Consider the following 17,438-nt stretch of genomic DNA (forward strand, 5'->3'; position numbering starts at 1 on the left):
TAGAAACTACTTGTTCTTTATGTTTGGAACTAAATAACTTACCTTGCCCATGTACAAGATGCAAGAACTCTTTCCTGCAACCTATGCCATTTTTACTGTAGAAATTGAATCTATGCCATAAAGACATGAGTATTAAACCATAAATCTGATCTACCAGGTATAAAAACAGCAAACATGGCAAGAGTCAGGGCAAGATAAAATTCAGGGAAGAGAATAATTACCAAATAAGAATCTGTTATTCCAGAGAATTCTCATTTTGATTTGAAGAAGAGATTGAATTGTTACCTCACACCTTAAAACAGAAAGTAGCAGCAGACCCACTATTACATACTGTACTAACGGGATAAGATACAACTCTTAACTTTGCATAATCTGTGTAAAAAAGATATGCTTGACATTTGTGGAATGTCATTTCTCTTTATAGAATTATAGGCAAGATTTCTCCAATAAAACTTAACTTAAGCCAGTTATAAAACTATAACTTCACATCAAAATTTAAAAAAGTTAAAAAATGTGTTTGAATATGTACATATCACACAGGAGTGCTTGAATGTTCCTGCAGACTGTGCTGCTGGTCAGAGTCCAGTCTACTTTCCACCTTCAAAACCGGAATAGGCGGAGTCATCGGATCTTGCTGCAGATTAAGTTCTGATGAAGCTGGGAAGGACGATGAAGCAGTTGTCAAAAGCTGCATCTCTGTGCATGTTTCTTCAGATTCAGTTTTTATCCTCACACACTGGGAGTCAACTTCTAACTCTCGCTTTCCAGTTAAATCACAGTCCTTGTTAGAACTACTCTCTGAGTTTTGAGTAGCTTCCACAACAGGGTGGTATTGTTTAAGCCTTATATGCCAGGCCAAACTGCACACTGCGGACACTGTTTTGAACTGATGAATGACATTTCTAGGGATGAAGTAGATATCATTGTCGCACAGCTGAATTCTAGCGTAACGAATGCCTTCCCGCCTCATTTGGTTTAGTTTAGCTTCGTCCACCCACTGAACACACTGAAGAGAAGAAAAAGAGTTTCATGAGACTTTAAAACATAGAGCAATTTAGTCAAGTGAAATTTTATAATTAACACAGGAAAGCAGTAGAGTCAAATTAAAGCTAGGCGATACTAAATGATATGAACTTTCTAAAATTTTCTGTAATGCCTGAGAAACGTTTTCCTCATATTTTATTACCTCTCTAGTGTCAAGCATCAGTTAAAGTCAGGATGGCATAGGTTTTCAAAGTGCACTGAAATAGCAATATTCATTGCCACACACAAGGGCCTTTAGTGTCCCACATTCCTTCAGTGCCTTTCCATGTTTTGGAGGTGAGGGCACAGTGTGCAACAGAGTTAACAGCCGAGACTGCTCATGGTCAGAACTGAGCAGCCTGGGCCCTCCGAGCAACCTAGTCAACTCGGCATCCCAAAGACTGAATGGATCTGTTTTAATGATTTTCAACATCTCCACACATAGCCTATCATAGTAATAAAATTAAATTCACTACTACATGTTATCTAAGATAAAATGAAAGAAAAATGAGCAAGATACTTTTTCCCAATATCTTACTCAAGCTATGTAAGAAAGCAAGATTTATTACCTGAGAAACTGGAGGTTCATGAAGGTCTAACTGAAGTCTCTGTACAACATCAGTAAAATCCTCAGCATGAAAACAAATCACATCTTTGGTTATGCGAGGTTGGTCACTCCTAAGGGTAACAAAATTAAGTTTTAGAAATAAACATCTCACAAAGGAAAATGATGGCAAATTTCAGTCTTTCTAGAAAATTCCTGAAAATGCTACAATTAGCATACAAATTGATGCATAACTCCTAAAGACAAAATATACATTTGCTTCTTTAACTTTTAAAAAAATAAAAAAAGTCACAAAAACAAAAATTAGATTGGTATAAAACTGAAACAATGACTAAAAACAAGTAATTTTATTACAAACTAAACGCATTTGCAAATCTTTCACCACTTTGCCCCACGAGCTCCATGCCGTCCTGTGATAACATCAGGATAAAATAGAACACATCTCACTCACAAATCCCACACCTCCCAAGTTTCAAAGTAAAAAGGGAGAAAAAAGCCTGAATGATCTTTAACTTGAAATATTTGTAATAGTGATTGAACTACATCCTAAAAAAGTTCAGTTTAAGCTACAGTAATACTGAAGGCCCTGAAGTCATAATTATGGAAAAGTAAAATATAGTTTTTACTTTTCTAGCTTTGTTAAAACTGGGCACCAACTGAAAGTAAAAGGAAGCAGAGACTATGAAAAACAATATAACAATTCCTCAATTCCAGCAAGTCCACTTCTGGATAATACCCAAAAGACTGAAAACAGGGGTACAAAGAGCTACACCCATGTTCCTAGCAGCCAAAAGGGGGAAGCTGATAAATAAATGAATAAACAAAATGTGTCTCTGTGTGTGTATGTAATGGAATACTATTCAGTCTTTAAAAGGAAGGAAATTATGACACGATGCGTAATAGGTAAAACTTGAGGACATTATGCTAAATGAGAAAAACTTGGCACAAAAAGACAATTAATTGATTCCACTTATATGAGGTATTTAAAGTATTTAAAGTATTCACATTTATAGAAACAAAGTAGAATGATGATTACCAGGAATTAGAGAATGAAAAGCAGTTATTGTTTAATGGGTATACAGTTAATAATTTTGTAGGATGAAAAAAGTCTGGATATCAGTTTCTCAACAATATGAACATACTTATTAGCACTTCTGAACTACATACTTAAATATGGTTAGGATTTAATTTTTAAATTTTATGTTATGTGTATTTTACCATAATTAAAAAAAAAAAAATGGTCCCCAACCTTTTAAAATCAAGAGGACATATCTCAGACAATGTTAGTCAACCTTGCAGTTGAGTTCCATTCACTTACCATTCACCAAACTGTACAGCTTTCAAAACCCCAACAGCAGCCGTACTCTGCCAGTCAAACCCCTGACCCACATGATCAGCATGAGCTCTGGTCCTATCTTCAAAGAGGACTTCACGGGGTTCACTGGTCCGAGGTAGGTACTGGAGATTTTTTATTTCATTCATTGATCTAGAGTTGATTTGGTTGTGAAGTAAAGGGGGGGGGAGGGAAAGTATTAACAGCAATAAGACAAAAATGTCTGCTGAAATGCAAGATTTTAAATAAGATGAAGTCTGAGAAGGAGGCAATGATTTTTGATCACTACCATTTAACACACTATATTGTAATGCGTAATGTGGTTACACTCCTCTCTTGGTATGTCATCGTAATATAGAAGCTACATCTCTGATTTGTCTCAAAAGTAGTGATTGAATAAATAAAATTTAGTTGTAGCAACAGAAAATACAATTCAAAGTATATGGCTGTATGTGGTACTTAGTCATCCTCACTTTTAACTTTAAAAATATCCTACCAGACTTAAAATTCAAGATGGTAAACTGAGCCTCTCCCTCCACATTAAAATGAAAGCAAAGAGCTTCAATCTAAGAAAGAAGGGGGAAAAGACATATATGGACAACAAAACCACCAAGAGGGTACAGTGGAGCAGGGAAAGTCTCCCCAGTAAGTGGTGCTGGGAAAACAGAAAACATGCAAAAGAAGGAAATTAGCCCACTATTTAACTCCATTTACACAAATTAATGTTTTTGTGACTTAACAATGAAGTATTACCTCACACCCAGGAGAACAGCCATTATTCAAAAGGTAAGAAACATGTGAGAGGTCATGGGCAAAGGACCTTTGTGTTCTTGGTGGGGATATAAACTGGTATGGTTCTATGGAAATCAGCGTAGCAGGTCCTCAAAAAATGAAAATAAAAAGAAATTCCGTATGATCTAGTTATCCCATTTCTGGGTATTTACCCAAAGAATACACTGCAATGAATTAGTGAAAATACTAGTTCAGACATATATGCACCTCCCTCCCTATGTTCATTGGAGCATTATTTACAACGGCTAAACGCTGGAAACAAAGTAAGTGCCCATGGACAGATGACTGGATAATGATGTGGAGTACAGTGGGAGACTACTAGCCATAAAAATAAAAGATGAAATCCTGCAATCTGAAACAACATGAATGGACCTAGAGTATTATGCTTAGTGAAATAAGTCAGATGGAAAAAGACAAACACCATACGATTTCACTAATGTGATATATAAAACAGCAAAACAAACTAAATAAAACAAAAATAAACTTTTAGACTGTAAGACCAAATTAGACCAAATTAGACCAAATTTCCTACTGGGTTACCAGAAGAAAAGGGGAGAGGAGAAATCAGGTAAAAGAGGGTCAACTATATGGTGAAGGATGGAATGAGACTTCTAATGGTAAAAGCAACATAGTATATATATAGATTTATGGTGTATATAGATTTACATATGTAGATTTATGGTGATATACACCTAAAACCAACATAATGTTATAAACCAATGTTATACGTCAATAAAAAAATTTTTTTTTTAAATAGGGTACCTACAAAGACCAGGCTTTATATCTTCTCATAAACAATATTAGATACTAGGAGACACTGTGGTAATACTGAAAATTCTAAGGGGAATCCAGCTAAACATTAATCATATTTAATGACCAAAAAAGAAATTTCCAGACAGATAATGACTCAGGTTACCTTCCTTTTCTCAGAATATTATTGAGAATGTGCTCAAACAACAAAAGGAAATAAACCTAGAAAGAAGGCACGTGTGATTATTCAGAAAAGCATTAAAATGGGAAGTCCCAGGTTAATAACGCCGATAAGCCTTTCACATTGAAGAGAGCACAGAGTGCCAAAATATTTCTAGATTAAAAGTGATGTGTTAGAGCAGACAGTATGACTAAAATTCTAAAAATGTAGAATGCAAGGCAACCACAAGTGCTCATACACACAAAAAGGTTATATAAAAAAGCCATAGCCAAAGTCATAATCATAGAGGAGAAAGTCAATTAGGTTCCACAAGTATCTTAAACAAAAAAGAAAATAGAAAGTACTAGGAATATGGTCAATAAAAGCTTATGTTCCCCTTCAAAAAGGGCAATCAGGGGCCTCCCTGGTGGCACAAGGGGTTAAGCACCGCATATGAAGCAATTTGCAGCATCTGATGCACAAGTTTGATCCCTGGCCAGCCAGAGAGAAACGCACATGGTGAAGCAGACCTCTCCTGTCTCGCCCACTGCTCCCCACAGCAGTGTATTTCAGTCAGTCTGCCTGTTCTGCTCCCCACTCTGTCTCTAGTGAATCTTCTCACCCTCATCTCTGGCGTGTACCCCAGCTCTTGTATGCATAAATAAATAAATCTTAAAAAAAAAAAAAAACAGGGGCCTCCCTGGTGGTGCAAGGGGTTAAGACGCAACCTATGAAGCTGTCCACAATCACTGCAGCACAAGTTTGATCCCCGGCCCGCCAGGGAGCAACCCACATGACGCAGCAGACCTCTCCTAGCTCGCCTGCTGCTGCCCTCAGCAGTGTATTTCAGTCTGCCTGTTCTGTCACCCTGTCTCTGGTGATTGAATCCTCTCACCCCCACACCTCTGGCCTGTACCCCAGTTGTTGTATACATAAATAAATAAATCTTAAAAAAACACACACACAAAAACAAAAAGGAGCAATCAAAACTACAGGGAAAATAGGACATTTTTTAAAAAAATCTGCACAATCCAAATATTAAACAAGATTTTCAATATCTAGACAAAATAAAGGAAAGGTCCTTTTGTACATTATTCTTTTGAGTAAGTAACATAACATTGGGACATTATACAAATTTTTAGACTCCTAGTTTGGTCTGTAATAACAATACAGGTAGTAATCTTACCTATCTGTATTATTATAAATGCCATTTGTTGGCTTTCAAATTTTAGAATACACATACTGGCAATGCATGTAAGATCTAATTAAGCTTTTAAAGCAGAATATGAAGTTACCTCATGTATAAGTACAGCTAACACAAATACAATGGGGTGGGGGGAAGAGTAAGATAAAACTTGGTTCATGCAACTATTTGGAGAGCAGGTAAGGAAAGAAATCTATCATTCCAGGAAACTGACACCCTGTCAAAGTCTTAAAACAAAAAAAGCACTAAAAGCAGAATTGGGATTTGCTTCTGTTAACAAGGTGCTTGCCTTAAGGGTGGGTGAGGGGACTGGCCAAGCATGTTTATTATAAACCCCACTGTAATAATTTTTAAAACCCTGTGCATGTATTTCTTTAACTCTCAAGTTCATAGTGCTCGCTTCGGCAGCACATATACTAACTCTCAAGTTCATAAACTCAAAGATTATTCTTCCTTAACAGTGCCCTTGATACCTAGTTAGCTTCTCAGATTGACTGGATCATTTTCAGCAATAGGACATTCTCAACACAAAAAGATGACTTTAGTATTTAAGTTCTGCTTTATTCAGCTCCAATTCAAAGTGCTTCTGAATACCTCACTTAAGACTATTTAATCCCAACAGAAATAAAATTTGACAGCACTTCAGATTGGTGGAAAAATAGCAAATTATTAAATAAATAATGTCGGTATAGGTTCTTAACAACTTAGAAAAAATGTGAAATTTCTCCCTCTAAACTGAAATCAATACAAGGTAAATACAATATATAAATACTGAAATCACATTAACTAACAGGTTAATATTTTATCATGCTAACCTCAGAGGAAAACACAGATCTGACAACATGTAAGTAATTTCTGTGTGTAAAGAAAAATAAAATATTAAAGCTAAAAGGAAAAAGATGAAAAAAAACTTGCAACATGGGGAGGGGGAAGTTAATAGTCATAATATAGATTGTATTTTTTTTCAAATGAAAAATCCAGTAAAGATATAAGTAAGGAAATTAAACAGGAACTCCAATATAAGAAACACAAACTCCTCAATGAAAAACAAACTAACTGAGACATTTTTTTCCAATCAGATCAGCAAAGTTAAAAAGAATGCTAGTAGAAGTTATGTGTGAAACAGTGCTGTCTTACCAGATGGGTGGAAGCATAAATCAGCACATTTCCAGAAGTCAGTAAGAAATGTGTGACTACTTTTGAGCCTCTAGGAATTTCTAAGAAACATACAACTGCACAAAGATTGTACCTACCTACCCATCAACACGTCAGCCACCAACCAGCATCCATCCATCCCTAAATCAGTAAACTGTTGCACACATTTAACAAATGGCTTCAGGGAAAGATGGCTGATTTGCTGATTTCTGTGGTACAAATACTCCCCACATGGCCAAGTTACTGTGACTTTACTTGTTGTAGAATTGCTGGTTAATTATGATCTTGTGAGCCTATGCAAACTGGCTCCAGCATACCACTGTCATGTTTGTTAAAAAAGTTTATATTTGGAAACAATTTACACTTGTAAATTGTGGTTAAATAAATCTCGATACCACCTTAAGTAAAAACTATACAGTCATTTAAAAATGATGATGCGGTTGTATCTTAATACATAATCTAAGGAGGGAAAAAACAAGTTTTAAAGTAAGGAATGAGTGCTTTTGTCTATAATGGAAAATTTACGAGCATGTATGGACTAAAATTTAAAAAGTTAATATGCCTAAATGAGTGGGATGATGGATCTTTTTTTGCCTTTTTATTCTTTTCAATTATCTGATTTTTTAAAATTTATATTACTGATTATAATAATCAGGACACAAACGGTAGTCATTTCCTTTTTGGAAGGGTATAGAACAACAGTTATAAATAGTCTTTTAGAATTTAGAATTTCAATATTCCATACCGTCATATACAAAAATTGCTATGGTCTAGCACCATGCAGACATCTGGATTACTGCTAGGTTTTATCATGCCACCATGTTGCATTCATACATAGTTTTTACAGAACTTTTTAATGCATTATGTCAAGTGTCTAAAGGTTAGGTTATTCCACACTTAGCTCTGGCAACTTTCCTTTAAGATAAGATCTAGAGTAATATGCTGGTACCTATCTGAGTAATTATTTTGAGTTTCTATTTCCATAGTCAGCAAATATAAATCAAATCAAATATAAGCAAATACAAATTATTTTCAGTCTCCTTAAATGACAATTTTCATAGTACTAGAGTTACTCTACATTTAAGTTTCTGAAACACAAACTATGTTAATGCAGTGAGTTACTATAGGACAGTACATTACTGGTTTAATACAGCAAACAATGATCACCTGCCATGTGTCATGAAGACAAAAAAGAACATTACACAGCCTCTGTCCTCAAAGAGCTCCAAATTTTGTAAAAAGTAACATGTAAGCAGATCATTAATGAAGAGAATGATGTCAGAGGACAAAAGAGGTAACAATTAGTTATCTAAAGGAACAAAGAAAAGCTTCACAAAGGAAGTGACATCCCAAGGTAAATTTTGAAAATTTAAGTGTTTGCCAAGTAGAGGAGTAGGTGGGGAAGAGGATGCCAAGTAAAAATAATAGTACAAAAGCACAAATTTGTAAAGAACAATGGTTTGGAAATCGAATTCAGTGTAGCTGGAATAAACAAAAGCAGAGAATGTTGCAGTTATATTATGAAAGAGTAGACCACAAAAGGAGTTTGGGACTTTTATCTAGTAGGCAGTTAGGACTCAGGTTTTAAGGGGGAAAAAAAAAACAAAAACTGAAGTATTTTTAGGAGGATGCCTCACAATGCTGACTGTGCAATGAACAGGCTCAGCTAAGGCGCTGACCACTACAAGGTTTTCTGAAGAAAGATCTGCAAACAATCTAGACAAGTGGTTTTCAAACTGTGTTCATGTTTCAATCATTTTTATAGGCAACAAACCCAAACAAAATGTGCTTTGCTTATTTGAAAAAAATAAACGTTTACCGTCGTCTTTTGAAGGGTGACTTTGGCATGTCTGCTGTAGGGATCATCTGCTCTCCTGGCCTTACCCACATGATAGGCCCATCATCACTCTGGGACCTACACTGGAGTCGGAGGCTGGAAAGTGTACCCCAGGGCAAAGTCATCTAGAAGAGGAATGAGTCATATTAAAAAAAATTCTTAGACTATTTACAAACTAACCCCCCTCCCCACCAAATGAATGTTCTGAGAAGCTTATTTTGTACGTGCATATGAAAAAAATAAATGCCAATTACAGAGTAACTTATACGAAAAAAAGAATAGCTAAAGTTAAATATCTTACAGTAATTTTCTAAACATTTCTATTCAAAACACTGGATAAAATTTACTTTTAATAGACAAGACTAGCTTAATACTCTTTTAATAGAAGGTGTCCATTTCAGTAATGATCAGAACTTTAATAATCTGACACTCACTTTCAGAAATGGTGATTCTTCTAACATATCAAGGAACTCTGGGAAATAATCACCAACTTCTTCATCTACTGCTCCAACAAGACTTATTTGCCGCATAGGACCTGCCCGGTAGGTGCCACAGCAGTATGTCCTGTTGACCTGAGGAAAAATGAAAGAGGGGAGGGAGGAGAAAGGACTGAAGTACATATAATATAGTCCAAGCATTAGCATAGCATATAGTTTCCAATGTTGCTATTTCTTCTACATACTATGAACTCAGTGGTCGGTACCTTGGATAAAGTTTATAGTTACAAAAAGGAACCCTACCACACTGACAAAGTCATTGACAGGATACATGCCACAAACACGTTACCTCAATAGAAAGCAAAAACAACCATTTAGTATTTCTTACACAGTTCTTTGGCAGCATTTTCAGATCAACCCAATATTTTTTCCCATGGACAATTAACATCACCCACACACATACTTGTATACACAGAAAAAAAGATCTTAGATTTTGTTCTCAAATAGCAGGGATTTCCTAATCCCGTATAAATCTTTCTCCCAAGATCACCTTAGGTGATCCTTAAGCAGCAACCGCCAAGGTCAGAATTTCCTAGCATATGTTTGTGTAAGTTATCTCCAATTTGTATGATCAGCGTGCTAGAAAAAGCCAGGGGAGGCAGACTGAGAAAGAGAATAATCATGGCATATAGAGATAAGAAAGGTAAAGTAAGGAGCTTTTCTAAGGATTAGTTTAACCTTTCGAAGCCAAGTATCCTAAACTACTAAAGCAGATTTTACTTTCAGTTACAGGACCACATGATTTCAGAGATAATATTAGTCTCCCCCCAAACACCAACTCAACTATTCCCAATTATCAGAACTTCCTTTACCAAGAACTGGCTATCAAACTACACAGGATAGTGACATTTTTATGGGAGAATTTGTCCTAAAGAGCTATCATAATTTAGGATTCCCATAACTCAATACCAACCCTGAAGCATGCTTCCATGTGGCAGGTTTCAATTTACTGAACCTGCTGCCTTTGAGCTATGCAACTCTTAATGTATTATTTATCTAAATGAAGTCACATTATTTAAAATTTTGCACATATTTCAAGACTGAATTAATATTTTAATATCACAATAGCCAAGTTTACCTAATTTGAACACCATTAAATTCAAAAGCACTGAACTTGAAGACATCTAAAAATGCAAATATCATGGACAGTTAATATGTGACATGAATAAATATAAAGTATCTTTTCCTATTTAGAAAATAAAAGAAAGTAAACCTGAAAAGGGGGAACTACTGAAATGAAGTAATCCGTCATTAAGTGTTGGCAAAAAAAAAAGTAGTAATAATAAAGCTATTAACAGTGTCACTTGCACAAACAAATTTTAATAAATGCTAATGTCTGAGATACATTTAAATAATTAACAGCACAAGTTAAAAGACAGGCAGCATTTAAGACCAGAAATTCAACACATACCAACTGTGTGAAACTAATGCCAAACAAACTACTAATTATCCCCTAGTATCTATTCTATTCTTCTTTTAGTTTAAAAAAATAAATAAAAAAAAAAACCTTCCTGGGCATACAGCCAATGAGCTAGGCTCCCTGGCAGCTAAGCGTGGCCTGTGACTAAGTTCTAGACAAAGAGATGTTAGCACAAGTTGCATGTGCAATTTCCTAGGCATGCCTTTGTAAGAAAGCAGCTAGCTCTCCACTTCCTCTTTCTCTCCTCTGGGGCCAGGTTCAGCCATGCACATGACAAGACCAAAGGGTTTTTAATCGTTTAAGGTAAGACTTAAAAGACAGAGGGAAAGTAGAATTCCTGGATGATAGCATGGAACAGAAATGCTGATCTCTAAGCTTACTCAGGGAACTTTTATTTTGCTCTGGCCATTGTATGTAAAATTTCTTTGTTATTGCGCGGAGTGATTGGGCAATACTCCGTATTGCACAGGTGATACATGCGATATTATCTCCTGCTCTAAGCTAAAAAACAAGTCTGTAACTAGGGAATAACCTAGAGAACCATTAAGATGATTAGTGACTTGAAAACACACAAATTGAAGGAAGAGTACAGAAATTAAAAGATTTCAAAAGCACTTAATATGAAAAAGTAAAGAAGGTATATTAAAGTCCTCAAATACTTGGAGGTTTATTACAGAAGAGCAGACATACATAGTTTTAAATAAAGAACAGGAGTTACAGGAAAGCAGATATTATTCTTTCAATAGAAGTTTACTGTGTATTTTTTTTTAATAGAGGCATGTTTTTATTTATTTGTTTGTTTGTTTTGTTTATACAAGCACTGGGTACAGTCAGAAGCGCGGGAAGGTGAGAGAATTCACCAGAGCCAGAGCAGGGAGCAGAGCAGGCAGAAGGACCGAAGTACACTGCTGAGGGGAGGAGAGGTCTGCGTGCCATGTGGGATCCTCATCCGGTGGCCGGGGAGCAGCCGGGGATTGAACCGGCGCCGCAGAGGCCGCGGGCAGCTTCGCAACCCAGCGCTCAACCACTGCGCCACCGGGGAGGCCCTACTGTGTATTATTGTTGGCACTGTTCTCAACATAGATAAAGCAATCAGACCCATTCTTGGCCCCTTGAAGCTTACAGTCTAGAAAGGAGAGTGAGACACTAAACAAATAACTATTAGCTGTGACAAGTCTTCAGAATGAACAAAAAGACATTATGAAAGACAACGTGGAATCCTGATGTAGGGGTGGGAGGGTAAAGTGCTTCTTGAAACTAAGCTAAAATCTGTGTGACGAAGTTTAAAGGAAATAAAATTCTCTAAGCATCACTACTTCTGGGTCTAAAAGAAAGCTAAGGATGCTCAACAGAAAAATAAGGATGAGATTGGAAAAATGAGCTACTGCTTGATGATGGCAAACCTTGAAAACCACATTAAGGATTCTGGAAAATCACACAAGGACCTAAAGTAGAAGAAACGGTATCAGCTTTGTCTTTGCTTTTTTAGGAGAAAGGGAGACTTGGTGTTTTTTGTTTTTGTTTCATTTTCTCAAAGGGGCAAAGAAAGCAAAGCGACAGCTTAGGAGGGTTCTGTAACGCTGCAAGTAAGAAACAATAAACTAAGCTAAGTAACAGTGGGCTCATGTTTTAAAATAAACAAGATTTGAAAAATATTGAGATAAATTGTCAACATTTGGAGAAAGACTGGCCAGGAAAGACAACTGTGTCGGGGACGTCTTCCAGGTCCTGACCTTTGCCATCAGATGGAGAAACCACTCTTTATACTGGAGGAGGACAGGTCAGGGAAAGGAGGTGGTATCTTCAGTTTTAGACACAATGAAGGCTGAATAGACTCCCCAAAATATCCACATCCTAATCGCTGGAATGTCACCTTATATGGCAAAAGGATTTTGCAGCTGTGACTAAATTAAGAATCTTGAAATGGAGATTATCCCAGATCATCCACGCAGGCCCTAAATGTAATCACAGATGTCCTCATAAAAGGGAGGTAGAGGATGAAGCCACAGTTGGTCAGGAAACGGAGTGGGCCTCCCGTAGCTAGAAAGGGTTAAAAAGCCAGATTCTCCCTCAGAGGCTTTGTATTTTTTTAAGCTACTGTGTTTACGGTAATTTGTTAAAACAGCAATAGGCACCAGTATAAGATACTTTTGAAATGTACAAGTGAATGTGTCCAGAAGGCAAATGGATCTGCAATCAGAAGACCTCCGGACAGTCATTGGCAATAACTGACACTTTAGACTAAATACAAGTTCAGAGAGTAAGTATTTTGGAAAGCTCCAATTTAAAAAAGCGAAAAGGGAAGAAAAGGTAACCCAAGAAGAACGTAAAGGAGCTATGGAAGTGCTCAGAGAGGCTAATAAACCAAGACAGCACAACATGCAGAAAGCCAAAGAAAGAAAATATTTCAAGAACTCTGTGACAATGGTGCTGGCACTTCCAGTAAGATGAAGATGAATAATGCCCCACTGCTAACCTTTGCAATGGATATTTCCGAGAAATTGAGGGCAGAAACCACACTGGCATGGTTTGAGGAGAGGAGGAAATGGAAACAGCAAAATGCAGACAATCTTTCAAGAAGTCTGGTTGTGAAAATACAAAAGGTTGGTAGTTACAGGAGGAAACAATCAAGGGAGAATCTTTTAGATGGAAAAACTGAGCAACTCTGAATAGAATATCAATATATGCTGCCCCATAATCTCATGAACAGTGTAATCAAATGTTTAGATTTCTACTAAATTGATACGTAAAAACTGACATCTAAATAGTTTTAATTTCATTTTCTTGGGAATGAAGTATCTTTTCAGATAAAAAGGTTAAAAGGTCTTTTATATTTTTCTGGGAACTATCCATTCACAATGCTTATTTATATTGGATTGTTAGTATTTTTTAGTATCTATTTCTAGAGCTCTTCATAGTTTAGAAAGTTTACTCCTGTCAGTGATATGAAATATAATTTTTCACAATTTGACTTTGTTTATAAGTGATTTGGTTTATTTATTTTTGTCATAGAAAGACCCTCCCTATGCCAAAGTCCTGAAGGAGATTCCATGGGGATTGTTTTGTTTTTTCCATCTTGTATGTGTCTCCCACTTCTTACATTTAAATCTCTGATCTCATTTGGAATTTATCTTGGTAACCAGTGATATGGATACCAAAATAAATTCTAGGTATCCTGATGTCCCAACACTATCTTCTCTCTGCTACCAATTATTTGAGATTCTATCAATTTTATAATCCAAAAGCCTATATGTATTTGGATCAAATGCCAGACTTAACTTTTCTGTTTTACTGAACAGTGTTCACAAACTAGAACAGTGTTCACAAACTTATTGCATAGCTAAATCCTCAAAATGTACTGGCATCCGTTAGGGTACCCTTCCGTAACTGCTTTTCCTTTTCAAAGATTTCCTGGCTGCTCTTGTCTGTTACCTACCACCCATCACCTCTCATTATTAAACTTCAAACCAACTTGACTATCCCAGAACAAAAACAACTATTGATATTTTTATTTGGACTGTGTTCAATTTATAATTTAGAGAAAAATCATCATTCTGATGTTGATTTTTTATTCTCCTTAATCCAAGAACATCTTTCCATTTAAGATTTCTTTTGTGTACTGTTTTAATGCTAATGGGAAGAAACTGCTAAGAGTGAAAAGGAGACCTCTAGTTAAACGTGGGAGACTAAACATCATTTATTTCTATTTCTTATTAAAACCCGACTCAATTGAAAGTAGAAAGGATACAAATCCCAGACATTTAAAGAGAACATAAGGGAAAACGGCAAATACAAGCTATCAAAATATGTTTAGAAGGTGAAAAGCACACAGGAGAATAAGCAGACTGAGAACTCTGGATACTGCATACCTACACAGAACATACCCCAAAGGCCAGTTTGTGCGCAGAATCAGGTAAAGCTAAGAATCTCATAAGGCAGGGAACAAAGCATGGAACTAAGGACAAAGAATATTGGATTAAGATGTATAAGGATGAATTAATTAGACCTCTCCACTTTAACTTCTACCTCCCTATCCCATATTCTTTCCTACCCTATCTATTTTGTGAAGACAGTAAACTAACGAGACTATAGAATAAGATACCAGGCACAAAAATGTTAGAGTCATTATATTGAAAATAAGGAATTAAACAAAACTCTACATATTTAGCAATATCACCTTCCAGCTTCCACAGTTTGGCTCCCAGGACTTCAGCAGACGGGTATATAAACTGTTCTTCTACTAGAGCAAAAATGAGGTGAATTCGTAGCTGTAGAGATTTAGAGCCCCTAAGAAAAGACCTCTAAAAGTTATTTGGGGCTTTTCTCATAATAATGGGGTAAGAGTCCCTGCCCAGTCATCAAGTGATAAGTCCCACCTACAGGGTTTCTAATTAGTTTTGTACTAATATTTCAGTATAAACAAATCACCAGCCATTTGAAGAAAATACCTAATATACTCACAAGATTAAAACAGAAAGGAACTCAATGACACAGAAGAAAGTCTGAATATAGCCAAGTGTATTATTATCAAAGAAATAAATATATCCATGAAACAATGTTACTTAAAAAATAACAATGTTACTTAAAATTCAAAACATTACAGGTGAAATAAACCAATAGGAGAAAAGGAAGATAGTTAAATCTCTTTATCAGCAAGGATTGTATGGGGAATATAAAAATAAAATTTATTATTAAAAAAAAAAATTAAAGGTTCAGGGTCTCCCCTGGTGGCGCAGCAGTTGAGCGCTGGGCTGCGAGGCTACCCGCAGCCTCTGCAGTGCCGGTTTATTCCCTGGCCACCAGCGAGGGTCCCACCAAAAAAAAAAAAAATTAAAGGTTCAATGAGGAGGCCTAATAACAACTTATAAAAGTTTCCTAAGAACAGAACAGTGAAGGGCCTCCCCGGTGGCCCAGCAGGTCGAGCGCTGCTCTGTGAAGCTGTCCGCAGCCTCTGCAGTGCAGGTTCTATTCCTGGCTGGCCAGGGAGAAACCCACATAGCACAGCAGATCTCTCTTGCCTCGCCCACTGCTCCCCTCAGCAGTGTCTTCGGTCTGTCTGCCTGTTCTGCTCCCCATTCTCTCTCTGGTGAATTCTCTTACCCTCCTGTGCCTCTGACCTGTACCCCATTTCTTGTATAAATAAATCTTTCAAAAAAAAAAAAAAAAAAACAGTGAAAACTGATATAAGAAACAAAGAAAAAAATACAAGTTTACCCAAACATTATTAGGACATGCATTTCCATATTGAAAAGGACTAAATTCTCATCAGAAATGCTCTGGTGATAAAGACTCATACTAATGAGATCTAAGAAAAATCATAGGGGCTGTTAAAGGGTGGCCATCAACTGTATTCATGCTGTTTTATTTCTTAAGCTAGATAGTAAGAATGCAGGTGTTATCCTTTTTTTTTTTTTAAAGATTTATTTTTGCATACAAGAGCTGAGGTGTAAGCCAGAGGTGCGGGCGGGGGGGGGGGGGGGGGTTGCAGAGGATTCACCAGAGACAGAGTGGGGAGCAGAACAGGCAGATGGACTGAAATACACTGCTGAGGGGAGCAGCAGGCGAGACAGGAGAGAGGTCTGCTGTGCCATGTGAGTTAGCTCCCTGGCTGAGGATCGAACTCGTGCTGCAGTGGCTGCCGATAGCTTCATAGTGCTGAGACTTAATCCCTTGCACCATCAAGGAGGCCCTGCAGGTGTTACTCTTCATACTTCTTTGTATGTATGTGATATTTCGCAATAAATTAGAAAACAAAAAGACCCATCTCAAGGTCTCACATTACCCTCAATTTTCTGAAGTTATGTGGACAGAAGTTTTGAAAGCATCCAGACAGGAAAAAATAAACACACCTAAAAAGCACCAAGAACAATTTTAAAACCGGATTTCTCAACAGCAAAGCGAGAAGCTTAAATAAAGACACTGCAGCAATGCCTTTACAAATCTGAAAAACTTCCCACCTGGAATTTCAGACCTATCTAAATTATCAATCAAATGTAATGGCAGAAAACTTTTCAGAAATGCACAGTTTAATTTGAGTCGCTGAATTCAGGCAACTAACCAGTCATATAATCCTGGAACAGGAGAAAAAGTAAACAGAAACCCAGGACACATGGGATGTATGCAGATATGCATCTAGGAGACATCTACATGTACTCTTAATGCAACCCAGTAATATTACAAGAGGGTAAGCAACCTAAATGTCCAAGAACAGAAAAATAAAGAAATTGTAATATAGTCACACAACAAAATACCAAATACGATCACTGAAAATCAATGAATTAAACAGCATTACATGTGCACAACACAGTTCTCAAAAGCAATGTGGAATCAAAGCAATCTGCAGAATGATACACACAATATACTACATGTAAGTGTTAAATCACACAAAACAGTCATACATATCATTTATATGTTCATATATTCACAGCAAAATACATGTACAGAAGATGCATAGAAATGATAAACCACAAATTCAGAAAAATTTACTTTTGGGAAGATAAACTTTTTTTTAAATGATGTAAATATAAGGCAGAAATTCACTTAATATAATTTTTATTTTTCTTTATATGGAAATGAAGGCGGGGGGGGGGAGTTAACCGGTCGGGGTGGGTAAAGATTCTAAGCAAATGTATGTTTCTATTTGGAATGATGAAAAAATTCTAGAAATGAATAATGGTTATGCTCATACAACACTGTAAAAGT

General features: G+C 36.5%; 1 protein-coding gene across 1 annotated transcript in view; it reads right to left on the reverse strand.

Moving 5' to 3' along the window:
- Positions 1-532: 532 nt before the first annotated feature.
- The window catches only part of RSBN1 (round spermatid basic protein 1), a gene marked incomplete at both ends in the record, with an annotated part of 36,154 nt that continues 19,248 nt past the window's right edge, over positions 533-17,438 (reverse strand). The window contains 5 exons of the mRNA XM_084242461.1: positions 533-1,006; positions 1,593-1,701; positions 2,907-3,074; positions 8,802-8,944; positions 9,254-9,391. Coding sequence (XP_084098587.1) covers positions 533-1,006; positions 1,593-1,701; positions 2,907-3,074; positions 8,802-8,944; positions 9,254-9,391 — 1,032 coding nt within the window. The remainder of the gene's footprint in view (positions 1,007-1,592; positions 1,702-2,906; positions 3,075-8,801; positions 8,945-9,253; positions 9,392-17,438) is intronic.

Source organism: Talpa europaea, assembly GCF_964194135.1.
Source record: "Talpa europaea genome assembly, chromosome: 9".
In the NCBI taxonomy this organism is placed as follows: domain Eukaryota; kingdom Metazoa; phylum Chordata; class Mammalia; order Eulipotyphla; family Talpidae; genus Talpa; species Talpa europaea.